Source organism: Lepisosteus oculatus, chromosome 3 (assembly GCF_040954835.1).
Source record: "Lepisosteus oculatus isolate fLepOcu1 chromosome 3, fLepOcu1.hap2, whole genome shotgun sequence".
In the NCBI taxonomy this organism is placed as follows: domain Eukaryota; kingdom Metazoa; phylum Chordata; class Actinopteri; order Semionotiformes; family Lepisosteidae; genus Lepisosteus; species Lepisosteus oculatus.
Genome location: NC_090698.1, coordinates 73,881,001 through 73,896,015, shown reverse-complemented (window position 1 = coordinate 73,896,015; position 15,015 = coordinate 73,881,001). Strand labels below are relative to the sequence as shown.

General features: G+C 48.8%; 1 protein-coding gene across 5 annotated transcripts in view; it reads right to left on the bottom strand.

Annotated features, from left to right (window-relative positions):
• slf1 (SMC5-SMC6 complex localization factor 1) overlaps nt 1-15,015 on the bottom strand; it is a 59,614-nt gene that overhangs the window by 33,349 nt on the left and 11,250 nt on the right. For all 5 annotated transcript variants that reach the window (XR_011189126.1, XM_069187524.1, XM_069187525.1 and 2 more), the window contains 7 exons: nt 14,756-14,897; nt 13,676-13,823; nt 13,411-13,556; nt 10,757-10,899; nt 8,145-8,242; nt 1,479-1,571; nt 435-617 (listed from right to left, as the gene is read on the bottom strand). Coding sequence is in view for 4 of the 5 variants with exons in the window: in XM_069187524.1 (XP_069043625.1) it covers nt 435-617; nt 1,479-1,571; nt 8,145-8,242; nt 10,757-10,899; nt 13,411-13,556; nt 13,676-13,823; nt 14,756-14,897 (953 nt within the window). In the remaining variant the exon portion in view is untranslated. The remainder of the gene's footprint in view (nt 1-434; nt 618-1,478; nt 1,572-8,144; nt 8,243-10,756; nt 10,900-13,410; nt 13,557-13,675; nt 13,824-14,755; nt 14,898-15,015) is intronic.

Below are 15,015 nucleotides of genomic sequence, written 5' to 3'. Positions count from 1 at the left end.
AATCTTTTATAGAAAAGGCATTAGCATGCAGCGCTATCAGAATTCAGAGAGGTGTCTTTAGATAACGCAGGTAAACAGAAAGGTAGCAAGAGAGCGGAGCTAGAAAAAAAAAGGCAAGATGGACAGGGAAGGGGGAAGAAGGGGGCACAACTGACTCACAAAGCAGACCTGCGATGAAAAATCTCTCTCCACCGCCCCGGCCTCGAAAACACCTCCCCGGCTCGTCTGCGCTCTTCTGGAAATCCCCCCGAACCCCCCGCCGAGCGCCATCAGACCTCACCCCTGGCGTCTGCAGTGGGTAGCCCCCATGCCGCCCTGGAAGGCCCGAGTGCCAGTCCGGCCCCCCACCTGAGAGGCCGCGCGGTTCCCCCCGCCGGAACCCCAGGGGGGGCTTCCGCTCCTGCCAGCCCGGCCCCCCGCCCCCGGAGACTCACCGGCGTGTCGCAGCAGCAGCCCGGCGACATCCGCGTGTCCGGCGAGCAGCGCGTCCTGCAGGGGGCTGAGCCCGCCCGCCGGGCCGAGCAGGTCCACGCCGGGGCACAGCCGCAGGATGGCGCGCACGCAGGCCGCGCTGCCGTGGTTACAGGCTTCGTGCAGCGGGGTCCAGCCGGCGTGGTCTGAAGGAGCCGGGGCGGGGGGGGAGGAAAAGGCACAGACGTGTTCGTGCTGCCGTGGCTGAGGAGCATCGTGTTTCTCTCCTCCGCCGGCCGCGGCAAAACACGGCGGGCTGCAAGCTGGAGAACGGAGCACGGCGGAGGTCTGGCTAAACTAGGGGAATCCTAATAAGGGAGCGGGACCCGGGTCCTGCACCTTTCAATGTCTCCTGAAAAGGAGCGGCACGGGCTCCAGACCCGGCTCCCTGGCGGGGCGTCCCGTGGCACGAGGCAGCCGCGGGAAAGCCGGCCCGCGGGAAGAGGACACCCGGCAGCTGCCGACTCCGACAAGTCAGGCGCACGGTATTGACACGTACGATTCCAGCCTTCCAGAGCAGCCCTGGGACAAGACCCTGCTGCTGGAAAGGGGGACCTCCGCTTCCGAAACGCGGGTTTAAAAGTTTAATTCATGGAGGGCTGGAGGCCTCCCCTCCCAGAACACTTTCTTTTCTTCCATCGCCTGGGCACAAAGCTGCCTCCTCCCTACACTCCCCCTTTCGGTCTCTTAGCTTTAACTCCAAACACTGCCTTTCAAGGTCGTCCGGTTTTCTCGTGCAGAATCGATCAATAAAAAGGTTAGTCAGCAAAATAGCGGGGGGAAAAAAAAAATGTGCATGAAATGAGCAGCCCTTTTCCTGCTTAATGTAAAAATGTTTTCTATTATACACATAGGGGTTCTGCGCTTCTCACCTACAGCATATAACCTTTCACACCTCCACCAAAGAGCCTCTTCGCATTTTTCAGATGCACTAATGGCGCACGCTGTTAAATGAGCTACCAGTCGATCACCCAGAACAATAAATAAAATCGTCGGCAAGGACGTACCTTTCACGTTGATGTCCGTCCCGGGAAGAGAGAGGATGGTGATCAGTTTCTCTGCTTGGTTTTGCTTGCAGACTCTATGCAGGAGTGTCTCTCCTTGTAAAAAAAAAAAAATCACACAATTAGGGACCCCCGCACCGTTCGCCAGGAGGACTGCACCGGCTCCCCCAAAACTACGAACAAAACTGCGCCCTTCTTCGATAACTACAGCGGTGACCAGAAAAGACGAAAAAAAAGCAGGAGGAATGTTTGCGACTTTTGTTGTGGAAGAATGTTTAAATTTCCATTTACATTACAGATTCAAAGTTCACAGCAAGTCTGGGGAGAGGATTCCTGTCCGGAATTGCTCCAGTCATGAAGTTATGCTACACAGCCTCAGCACAATGGTTACAACAGGATTTTTCACAGACCGTGGGTTCAAAAGCTCCACTGGGCATTACGATCGTGCCACGTGATTTTTAATCAGCAAACTACACCACCCGGTCACAAAAGGCTCTGAAGGGTTTTATTTACATTTTCTTTCTTTTTTAATACAATATTAAATCGGGAATGTATTAAAAGTGCGGCAGCCCTTTTCATGTGTGGTTGAACTTCACAAGAAAGTTTCAGGCTAAGCATGAGTGCCCCTGTGCTTGCCAACATAATACAGAACTGCGGATCTGCTAATAAATGGTTTACGGCTTCTCAACAGGACGCCTGGCTGTACAGAGTGTTGGCTTGTGCTGATAAAGCCCAGCATGCTGCTGTAAGGAATCTTAAGAAGTGAGGGGGGGGGGGGGAGAAAAAGACCCCTCACGACATTTCAAGGCACATGAAAGAATGGCACCGGATCCTGCTTGCACAGCCTTAAAGAGGAACCTGAAAGCGCACTCAAGCCTCGCCGATTGAGATACGGGGAGAGGCTGAAAGGCTTCATCTGTATTCAGGTCAACATCTGGAGGGATGGCTCTGGAAAGGCGCGCGTCAGCAAGAAGCCGGAGGACAGCCGAGAACGCGCTGGTGCTCGAAAGCCGCGTCTCCCAGCGTATGTGTCGCAGCGCCACTCTGATTTCTTTTTATCGTGGATAATGCATCCGAAACCATTATCTGGGTGTGGGCACAGAAAGCAGAGTTCCTCTGCCACGCACCAGCTCCCTGAGGTCCCCCTGCCTGCTAAAAACACAGAAGGGGAGAACAATGGCTGAATTCACCCGCTGCTGATCCGCACCTCGCTGGTTCCGTCTGTAAGGTCCTGGGATGGACCGGCCCGCTGCTCCTCTGAGGACCTGGGGGTCGAGTGCCGCGCACATGCAGAACCAGGTGATGTGCAGTCTGGAAGCCAGCCCCACTGGGACCTAGGGCAAATAAAGTGCCCTTGCTCCTCCAGCGTACAGTAGGACACCCTCAGGAAGACGCACATCGAGGGGGGACTTAAACTCGCCGAGAGTCTCTCAAGTGATACAGGAACACTTGAGGTTATTAGCTACCAGCTTGGGGCAGCACAGCTCTCTTGGCAGAGAAAATGGACTGGAGAACAAAGCCCAAACTTTAATGGCAACCATTCAATCAACTGCTGTAGCTCGTTCAGCCCTCACAAGAACGGAAAGGATCGATTTGGCCATCTGATTCGACAGATTTCCTTAATTCCTATTAAAATTGGAGATATAAATATTGTTCTTAAAGCCATTGCACTTTTAAACTTAAGCGCAGGTAGGGAGCAAAATTCATCGTTTCAATAAGAAAACTCACAGAATATACAAGGAACTGCTCGGGTCTCTCAATTTATCTCACATATCTTATTGCTCCCACACAATATTCAGTATTAAAATTACAGAACGCACCTCAAGAGCAAAACACCCTGCCAGTTACAAGATTTTGTATCTCATCCTTATTGCTTAAAAAGTTGACACACAATTTTAACTTATGCATTTTCTTACATTCTCAATAATAATTAGATGAGAAACAGAACTAGACAAGCAAAGACTTCAAGGTGGGGAGTAGGACGATAGTAGCTCAGACAGGTACTGAGATGCCAAGCCATGCAGAGCCGTATACAGTAGTGAGCATGAGGATTTTGAAGTCGACACGAAACCTGATAGAAAGCCAGTGCAAGGACTCAGGAACAGCATAGTTCTTACACTGAGTCACTTGCACACAACCTGGTCAGGATTCTAGCTGCAGAATTCTGAAAATACTGAAGATCATCCAGTGAGCAGAGTGTTACAGTATTCAATTTGAGAGAAGACACAAAGCTGTATTGACCAGCTTTTCAGCAACAGTTAGCAACAATATAGGATTAAGTCTGTCAATATTTTAGAGGTGGTTGAAATTATGGATCAAATGTCAAGCTTTGTTCAAATCACCCCCAAGTTTTTCAATTCAGTTTCGAATTCATGTTCAGTGCCAACCACAGATGGAGTTACTGCATCGGCTTTACAAAGTTGGCGGGAAGAGCTGAGAAGCAAGACTTCAATCTTGTTGTACTTTAGATGAAGGGAACTTTCATCCATGTTTTTATGTCAGAGATGCAATAAGAGAAAGCAGAGACAGCCACTTCGGTGCCAGGTGTAGTATGGACGTAGATTTGAGTATCATCAGCATTGAAATGAGAGTTTAGTGATCTTCATAATTAATTTACTAGTAAATTAATTTATTAGTCTTAGTAAGAACCACGTGCTCTTAATAGCTGACCAAGCAGGAACATGGAAATGCTGAATGGTAGGGGGTCCAGTATTGAGCCCTGAGGAACACCACTTATTGCATCCAGCTTCAGAACTGAAAGAGAGACAAAGTGGCAGTGAGGTAGGACTTCAACCATTTAAGAGCAGTATCAGAAACTCCAGACACAGTCTCAAGATGTGAAAGTAAGATATCACGTTTAAGTGTCAAAACCAGCTCTGAGATCAAGAAGGATGAGAATGGAAAGAGAACCAGAAGTAGAAGCGATTAGAAGATCGTTAGTGACTTTGATCAGGGCAGTTTCTGTGCTGTGTAGTTGTCCGAAACCAGACTGGAAGGGCGAAAATTGTTAAACAGTAGCCAAGTTTGTATTCAAAGCCAAAGAGGAAGTTTTGAGATGGTCAAATGTTCCTAGACGATTTGGTTAAACAAAGCTTTGTTGAAGATATTGACTTGTGTCTGCAGGCCGCCAATGCAGTTGGGAGAAAGTCACCACATTCCAAGTGACCGTCCAGGAGTGCAGATTTACTCCTACTTCTGCAGCCAGTCCTCCGATCAGCCGGAGATCCTCTGCCGACATGCTGACCATCGAACTTCTCACACTGTGTGTCAAGGCCCTTACCCACAATCCCCAGCTCGGCCTGGACCCATCTCGCACACACACGCAGGTTAGCTATGCTGCAAAAACACTGCTGCACTGTGTGGTTGTCACTCCACGACCCCGGGCACTTTGCCTCCAAGGGCAATCCTGGGATTTTTCTTCCCCCCCCAGCCACTGCACATCCAGCCTTTCCTCATTCCCACAGAGCTTCCTGACTTGTCAAGCATCCCCTGTGGCTTCTGGGTAACGAGCACACACAGGAAGTGACATCACACTGCCGCCAACAGCTCAAACGAACAATTTCAAGAAGGAATAATGTCAAAGTGTATCGGGTTACTGATCTTTATAATTGTCTCACTAGTTGAAACTGCCAATGAGAGACACATTTTTATCAGATTCACTTTCATTTCAAAGGTCACAGCTCTTTTTTTTAGATCCTAAATCTGATATGACTTTGTCACTTCTCCTTTTCTCTGCCATTTTAAGGGCTATTTATGACACAGACTAAAACTCAAAATAACCCCAGATTCACACAGCAAAAGTTCCAGCGTCATGTTCCCCGCAGGGGAATTTTACAGTGGACTTCTACTGGCCACTGTCCTCCAGCTCGGTTAAACCAATCGAGAATGTCACAACAACCCAGTAAACAAAGACTCCCATCTCCAAGAACAACTCTCCTAGCCCATTCTTTCCTCGGTATTTTTGCTCTCTGTCTGGAGATGCGAACAAGTGGGCAACGCCGCATATGTATGTGGGAAAAAAACCCACAAAACGCCCGCAACTAGGGTGTTGCATAAAAAATTAATGGCGAGTGCATCAGTATAAAGAGCACGTAGAGGAAAACAAAACCCAGCCTTGAGTCTCCTGGAAGTGTGCTGCCTTCCCCCTCCCCTGTGAACACGGCGTTTTGTGATCATGGGATGCAGGAAAATGAGTGCCGACACTTCCCCGGGTTCACAGAGAGTGCTCCGAGTCTAATTGCAAGAGCGCATACGAGCAGTCAATCACTTTCAGACCGGGGCTCTAATTGGTGTGTTTAATATTCTTAAACTGTGTATCTGACTGGAAAGCTTTCACAGGGCGTGTGCCTTAAAGCACGTTTGCATGGAGTGCTCAGCGCATTCAACACGGAAGCGCAAGGAATTGATGCTACCTGCTTACTAACAGGCTGAGAACTATCGATCCCTAACTTTATGACAAGGGAAGGGTGTCCTTTAGGGTGGCCTTTAGAGTAAAGTAGGTTGTGTTTTTAGCATACCAATCTGACTACTTTTAATCGTTAATTTCCCTTTATATCTCTTTCAAAAAAAAAAAAAGGACGAGAAAAATTCCCTTACTTCAGCAAAAGCTTGCATAAAACCGCTAGAACAAAAAAAAAAGCAGGATGATGGAAGCCGAGGTTTAAGTGCAAATGAAAGTGATTTCTCTTCCTCAGACACAAAAGCATGGAACATAAGCTGTTAAATTAAGCAACTGAGTGATTACATGCAGCCGAAGAAATAAGAACATCATAATCTGTAAATGAATGTAAATCCTGTTTAATATAATGATAGGGGGCACTTAAAGGTAACTGCATCTGTACTGATGTTAAATTAAAGACCGGCAATATTCATTGATTTTTTTTAATTCAGCGCTGTTCTGAAACCCTTTAATGTCCTCCCTGTCAGTTAAACTCCAGCTCTTTGAGAAAACATTACCTATGCTGCCCTCATTAAGAATGGCATGATGAACTCTTATCTTTCACTGTTTTTTCCAGCCAGGAGTGCCATCTGTGTCATCTCTGGCTGTACAGAAGGTAATAAGGACACTGATTTTAAGTGCTGTCTATCTGTCACCTTCTAAAGCACATCAGAGAAGTACAAAGAATATTAATGTTGCTCATGTTTAAGCATGAAAGCTCTTTATTGCACTGAACAGAGTACCTCTGCAAATGTAGTCTGGATTAAGAACTGTGCGCACAATTCCTTCCAAACTTGTTTAAGTCTGTTTTTTTTTTTTGTTTGCTCTGAAAGATCACACTGTGTGACCTCCAGTGGTATTTGAAATCATTCAGAAAGTTAAACTGTGATTCCACTTCAGTCCTCTTCTGTTTGAAGTGCTCTGCTGAACCGACGAACAATGCAAGCTCTCAGAATTTGAATATGTATAGTCTCCTACAATGACAACGAATGCCTGGAGTACAAAGTGAGCATTACATTACAGTGCTTACAGACAACATCTGTTTCGATGTTTATGCCCTCATGAAGTCGCACTGAAAGCTACGGAATGCTCTCTCGATTTCCTTTTGATTACACTCCCGAGAGCATAAGAAGCAAGAGTCACAGAAGAGATGACATTTGGCCACTTATTTGGTCTTTAGAAGCTAGCCAATCTGAGGTGCTCAATCCAGCCATTTCGTGAAGACAACCTGGGGCAACTCGTTCCAGACTCCCTTCACCCTTCGGTGCAGCAGTACCTCTATTCCTCAGATTGAAATGCACTTTCCCTGTAGCCCAGTGGGGTCACTCTTGAAACTCTGAACAGATTCTTCAACAGCACGTCTGTAATAGTGCCTGGTCTCTCTTTTTTTTTTTTAAGGAAAAAAAGCTGCCCATTCCAGCTGTTCATTCGTCACCTGTTTGAAACAAACGCGCCTGGGGAGGACAGCGGAAATGGACGATATCCTTCCAGCTGCCATCAAAACATTTAAGCGTATTGGTTCAGAGGACGTCATGGACGGACACATCGCCTGGACCCTGGAGGTTGTGATTACTTTTGGAATGGCACCAGCACCACTCGAGTGTGCAGGACACGGCAGAGATGTCAGAAATCTCCCCTACCGGCAAAATCAAAGCAGCTGAAAGGATACTGAGCAGCTGTGTTGAGCGTGTTTGTTACTTCCTACTGTGAACTTTTCACACAGGGGAGAAAGTAATTGTTTTACAATTGTTAATTACATTTAATAGCCCACAATCATCCTGGAACTTAATTTGTTCAAAACAACTGGTGCGATGAACACTGACTTGACACATTTCACATTCCATGCAGGCAAACGTCCCATTAGACGAAGCAGGAAGATACAACTCCCAGCCCTCGGGACCAGAGGATGATCTGGTCTTCCGTCCAGCCAAGCTCTCCTCCTGACCGGACAAACCCGGGTGTCACCCCACGTCCTGCACTCATCACCACCTCAGGTGCAGCGAGAGCCGTTAAAAGCCCTCCCACTGCAAGGTGCGGACCCCATCGCGCAGGATTCCAGTGTCGTGCGCGCGGCAATACGCCCCGCTTTCCGGAGGACCCCAGTCCGGCTACTGCATTTGCACACCCCAGAAGCCACCAGGGGCCCTCTTCCACATGGTGCTGCACAGCACAGTCGCGGATTATTGCAAAACAAAGCACACTCCAAAAAGGGAAAAAAAAATACCTCTTACCAGCTCTATTAACTTTATGCAGGCCCCGTGGAATATCTGCCTTGGCAGGAAGAGGTGTGCTTTCTCCGAGGCCAAGGTGCGCAGCTTTCTTAATTGCTCTGACAAGAGACAAGAGCCAAGAGGGATTAGCCTAACCTTGGAGCATCTCCAAAAAAGGCAGCATTTTAGCATTTAAATTCAGTGTTGGTATTTATGCTATTTACAAAATGCACTTTAGTTTATTTTATTTTTTTTAATCTTACTTGTGGAATCAGAATTCATTTCAGAGATAAATAACTCTAGGATTTCTTAATCCACAATGCCGCGTTAGAAACGATGAGGAGTAAGAAATGAAACAGAGGCGGCCAATCTGACGATCTGGCCCATTTGACAGATAGTAGCTAAGTGACCCCAGGATCTCCTACAGCCGCTTCTAGAAAGGCGGCAAAGTATCTGCTCCGGCCGCATGACTGAGAAGCTTGTTCCAGACCCCCACTACCCTTTGTGTAAAGGAGCGCCTCTTGCCCTTGGTTTTAAATGCACTCCCATGTAGAGTTGTGTCCTCTGGCTCGTGTTTCTCTGTCAACTAGGGAGATGTTAACGTGGCGCTAAGATGCAAGAACAAACCCTACAGGAGCCATCTACCTGCTAGAGCAATGGCAGGAATGTCTGCATCAACACGCTCAAAACAAAAATCAGAAGCACGGGAAACTAACGGGCACTTTCGCAGAAGAGCTGGAATATATGTTATTGGGCAGAAACGGGCTTGGAAGAATTAGATGAGCTGTGTCTGAAAGGATGCTGTGGATGTAAAGGGTAACGGGGTGTCATGCCATCACCGTTAGATCAGCACCAGCGCCCACAAAAAATCACAAGGGACATATTTTAACTTTCAACTCCAGCAGGACAGCATCTGTGTTTATCTGAAACTTCTGTTGCTAAGTCTAAATGAGAACATTTGGCAATAAATACTGGATCATGCCACAAAACAAAAACAAGATGGCATGCTTCATTTCTGCAAAACTGCACACAAAGAAAATTACAACAAAGGTTACAAACCTGTACGTTAGGGTTTGGCGTGTAATGATTGAATTCACTCTCACTTAACCGATCAAGTAATGCAGAACAAACCACAACTAGGTTTGCTCCTTGAAAAGTATAAATGTAGTGCTGACAACTTCTTAACCATTGTGTTCTGAAGCTGTGCTCTCAGCTTCTTAAAAACAAGATTCTGGTTGATGTTTCTGATTTATCATCAATAACTAAGTAAAAAAAGAACTATTTAAAAAAATAGTTTCATGTGGGAACACTTCAAGGAAATTTCTAAGCTTAGCTCGGTGCTAATAACGGTATGCTGTCAAGATCTCTTCTGGCACAAACAGGCCTGCCTTTAGGACATCTGACAACACGATGACAAGGAAGGAAAGTTGTGCTTACAAAACAGAATCCTTGTTTTCTCATAATTGGGTTGTTCAGCACTTGCGCTGACTTTCCCAGCGACGTGGAGGGAACACAGCGCTTGACACACGACTTCCCATTAGCTGGAGTGCGGAGGAGAGATCTGCACCGCGCGAACGTTGAGTTATGAACCACCGAGGAGCCCAACAGCTTAGACATGCTGTGTGTCTCTCTTTACCCTGAAAATGAGCTCGTGTGACCGAATTTCTGGGGTCATCGTTGTCATTGTGACCTCTCAGGGAAACACTTTAAACAGCAACGACAGTAGCTCTTTGCAAATAAGAACAGTAGATAAGAAGACAGAAAATATAGACAATTGCATCTCTATTCATTGATCCTTATCCTTCAGGGACAAGCTAAGCTGGAGCCCATGCTGGCAGGGTTAGTGCGTGTCCAACCCATGCAGGACACACACGTTCATTCTCTTACAGTCAGGGGCAGGTTCAAGACACCCATTAACCTGGACAGCATGTGCCTTGACTGTGGGAGGAAATGGGAGCACTCAGCCACGAGGGGAACCTCCAGACTTCACACAGAAGGCGCCCCGGGCTGGACACAACAGTGCGGAGGCAGAAGCACACCCAACACAAGCAAATCTGGTGTCTTAAAATAAAAGTAGGCACGGCAGTTGACCAAGTCAGTCGGCCGAAAGCCTGTTTGCTCCCTGTGGGAAACAGCAGAAAAGCTTGAGCTCGTCAGCACACTCATTCTGCGGGACAGGGCGCAAAGAGACGAGGCTACGCCTGGGACTCGCAGCCCTGAAAACCTTACCTTCTGTCCACGAGGAAAGCAAGAAAACGGAGGACCGGCCATTAAACCGTGGCCAACCAACACTGAGAGCAGGCCGTATTGTTTGTACACACGTATTGCACCCAAAACTAAGGAGAGAGGCAGAAAACTGCAGGCACGCACGGCACGGGGGCAGCCTCGCCCACGGGCCTCCACCCTCCTTTCTGCAAAAGCAGAAAAAGTTCCACAGAGCGGAGACAGCAGCCGCAGGACAAGACGAGGTGCGGGCTGCTGCCGACACCTCCTGCCTTTTGAGCACAGGCAGGCGGCGCCGCGCGGCTCTGACCTCCCTGCCTCCCTCCCGCGTGCGGGGGTGCCAGCGGGGTTATCGATCCGTTGGTGCCGCTCCGGGGTCGGGCCAGGGGCAGCCGAAAGGCGTCACTCACGGTCGGTGGGGCGGCGCGGCGCTGCGCGGGGTGCGAGGAGGTTCAATCCCAGGCCACCGCTCCATCTTCGCCCCCTCCGGGGCCCCTCCCGGGCCCGGCCCGGAACAGGCCAGCCTCCCCAGGGCCGTTAAATACGGGGACACCTGACAGGGAAGCGAGAACACGCGCTGTGTAAAGTGGTTGTGAGGCCGCGGAGCAGAGCCTTCAGGAGTCTCCCGGGGAGCAAGCCCACTCGCGGAAAGCGGGCCGGACCTCAGCGCCTCCCCTCGCTTCGCTCAGCACCGGGGCCTGTCAAACACATTTTCCCAGGCCATCCGACTGGAGACCACACTGATCTATAATTGATGCGAACCAGTCCGCTGCCTGTCATGTCCGCTGCGTGAACATGGATCAGCTGGGCTTCTCTCAGCGGTTCCCAGGTTAAAGGGATGCTCTCGGGAGAGCCCTTTTTTTGTTATTTTTCTAACATTAAATAAAGTGTGTGTGGGGGGGGGGGGGGGGCAGATGGAGAAGAATCTGAACTTTTGCAACGCGAATTCCTCAGGAAGCCCCACAGTATTAACACTTTTGATTACGTCCAAGTCAGTCAGTACAAGTTAGCAAAAGGTTCCCGCTGTAATGCTCAGATCTTACGCTACAGGCTGTACACTGAAGCACGATGTTATAATACAGTGGTACCAGGAGCCTGAGTCTGTTGCAAAGCTCACTGTAGCACCAGGTCTGCAAGCTGCAGGAGGACCCGGGTGAACTAGACACAGCTGTTTGATCCGATCTTTCATATTCTGACAGGTACCAGTCAAGGGAGAAAGCCATCTTTAAGGTGATTATTACATTTAAACGGTACAGCTACAGCTTATTTAAACGGAGTGGTAATCTTTATTTTTTTATTCTCTGGGAGCATAAAATGTATGCTCTGGGAGCACAAAAGCAGTGTTGTTCAAAAATTGCTATTCATCATCCTATCCTAACACACAAAAAATACTGCAAAATGCAACTCATTTAATAAATTTACACATACTGTAAGTCACTAGATGCAAAAAAAAAAACAAAACACTTCACTCTTGACGTTTTGCTATACTGTCAGCAATCAAATTTAAACCAAAGGGACAGGCCACAGCTCTGTGAGTCTCCAGTCTCACAGAGAGGCTTGAGGAGCGTTTTCATGCCTTGTGCACAGGACAGCAGCCTGCACCTGCCACTCACGTGTCTGGACAGCCCCGGCTGGCCAGGGTGGACCCATACAGCACAGACATTCGTTATACAGCTTTACAAAGTAGCTCCTTCTGATCACAGGTGACTTTTCACGCAGAGCTGACCTTCAAAAACTTCTCCTACGGATGTATTTTTATACGGGGTAAAAAAAAAAAAAAACTTCAGAAATGAGTCACTTAGCTGGGTTTCTTTATTTACTGTTTTCCCCGTGCCTAACCTTGACAGGACATTTTATTTAAAATTGAAATTAGCCTTCAGGAAGAAGAAAACGCTTGAGCTTCAGGAGTCGCAAGGGATTAAAATCAATTGTCCACCAGGTCTAATTTGTTTGTAAAGCTTGATTCAAGCTTGGCGGGAGCCTATATTAATTAAAAACACTGCAGCAAGGTGAGGGAGGAGTATCGTGGAGGGCCACAAGACAGCTCACTATAGGCCTAGCATATAAATCCAGTGCATGTGGCAGACCTTTCACTTGGTATCCTGTTTCCCTGAGTACAGGGATGCAGATGATGACTCCAGCCTGCAGGGGCCCACCTTGGCCTGCTGCCTGTCAGAGCTGGGGCTGCGACTGCAGTGAGTGAGCAGCTCCAACTCATGTGGGACTGATGCGAGTTTTCTGCCTGGACAGGTCACCCAGTGGGAGGGGGTGTGGTCACAGGGCACACAGTGGGAGGGGGTGTGGTCACAGGGCACACAGTGGGAGGGGGTGTGGACACAGGGCACCCAGTGGGAGGGGGGTGTGGTCACAGGGCACCCAGTGGGAGGGGGTGTGGACACAGGGCACCCAGTGGGAGGGGGTGTGGTCACAGGGCACACAGTGGGAGGGGGGTGTGGACACAGGGCACCCAGTGGGAGGGGGTGTGGACACAGGGCACCCAGTGGGAGGGGGTGTGGTCACAGGGCACCCAGTGGGAGGGGGTGTGGTCACAGGGCACCCAGTGGGAGGGGGTGTGGTCACAGGGCGCACAGTGGGAGGGGGTGTGGTCACAGGGCGCACAGTGGGAGGGGGTGTGGACACAGGGCGCACAGTGGGAGGGGGTGTGGACACAGGGCGCACAGTGGGAGTTTCTGGTATTATTTCTCACATTCATTCTACTGATATCTGGTATTAAAAGCATGATAAAAGTGTCTGTAGACTTTTCTGACCTGTCAAGAAAAACAGTTTCTCACAGCAGGTGGAGGTGAAAGCTGTGATTGTCTGAAACCTCAAAACAGATTTAACATTCAACAGTGCAAATAACTCCGCTATGAAGTTTCTTCTACCAGAAATAAAGACCACAAAAACAACAAGAACATAAAAATTATTTCTTACCAGTTCACTGCTCCTTGAAACAGAAATTAACACTGAAATCAATTTCAGTACTCATTCTGGTTAAATCAGTAATCCTGATTTCAGCAGACGCACTATAGCGCTAGTACTATATATTCCGACAAAAACTCACAATTTTATGGAGAGAAAGTGGCTCTGGCCCCACAGCGATGCAGCTCTTTGAGCAGAGGTGTCTGTAAATGGCATCAGCGACGAACATCTTCAGCCAGGGGGACTGCAGGCTGGTGACCAGCTCCACTAGAACCTCAGGGCTTGAGTCTTCCGAACGCCAAGCATGAGTGGGAGAGAGACAAAAGCACTCGTTTGTTTTCTTTCAAGCCCGGAGTCTCAAGGAGGATGGAGAAGGCAAACACAGTATTCCCCGAACTTGTCTGTACCTTGCCATAAAATGGAAAGATAATCTGCAAAGTCCTTCATGCCTTTCTCCGCCAGATCTCTGTTCAGCCTGCTGTTGTCCTGTCGCCAGAACTCCACGGCCACTCCAAAGATCTCGTGCAGTGTGGACACCACGTCCGGCCTCGAAACCTGAAAGAAAGCTGCGTCAGATTTCCATGTTTCAATTCCTGCTTAGAAGGTGAGGGGCCCTGTTGAGCTGCACCCCTATAACTGGAAACCCACTACTGCAGTTTACTGTGGTTTAATGGCACAGGTTAATGCAGAACCATGGCTAAGCAAAGCAAAGATACAACAAACACTGCACAAATCCACAGTGGCTTCGTTTCACAGGGGAAGCAAAAATCAATCCCCCTATAGCTGCACCATGAAAGGAAACACTGCACTAATACCAGATGGAAGGAATACCCAATAGAAAAACATTTTCAGGGCCTCAGGGGCTTTATTAATTATTTTATAGGGCACCTTGCACAACACATCACCAATACTACTTCCATTCACACCACACCCCTCTGACCTCAGCCTGTACAGGTGCGCCCCATAACCTCACCCAGGTCCCCGTGCCCACTCCCACACCCCATCCACACATCACCACGGGCCCAGCCTCGAACTGAACCCACACAAAACCCCTCCGAATCCCAAGGGGACCGAGGGGGTGTGGGGGACTTCTGTTGCGGCCCTGCCACGCGCTCACAATCCCAGGAGTCGATTGGAGGATCAAGACAGAGCAGAGAGAGAGAGAGAGAGAGAAAGGGCTCCTTTGCACGGCTTGAGTTTGTAGAAGCAGTTACTGTACAGGTTTGTGTTCCTGCAACTAAAACCCCTTTGCCATTGTCCATTGGTTCAGGGCACCACTGCTGAACTGTCTCGTTCACTCAGTGTACGTAGCAGCAACTCACCGGCGACACACACAGACTCACGCGTTTTATCTCCAGATCTGCGCAAGGAGCAGGTCTTGTCAGTTTAGGTGAACTGACCGATGACAACAAGCACCCCAGAGGAATCGCTTTTACCCCCTTTCAAGAATAAACACAGAGAAGGGGAAAGCCCGGGGGATGACGTACCTCTTTCGATGCAAGAAGCCACTGGGTGGCTTCAACTAGCAGTTTTGCCAGCTGCTGCAGAGGCTTCGTTGCCAGGGTCGACTTCTCCCACACGTTCCAAAAGGTGTGGACCAGAACCGAAGACATACCTCCTCCGGGTTCTCTGGGAAAGGCGGAAATAAACCGGAAGTGTCCTGCCGTCACTGCCATGCCTTTACAACGGGACAATGAAACGTCCAGCCTTACCCAGAACGCACCAGCAGAGCTACACACAGTGGCCA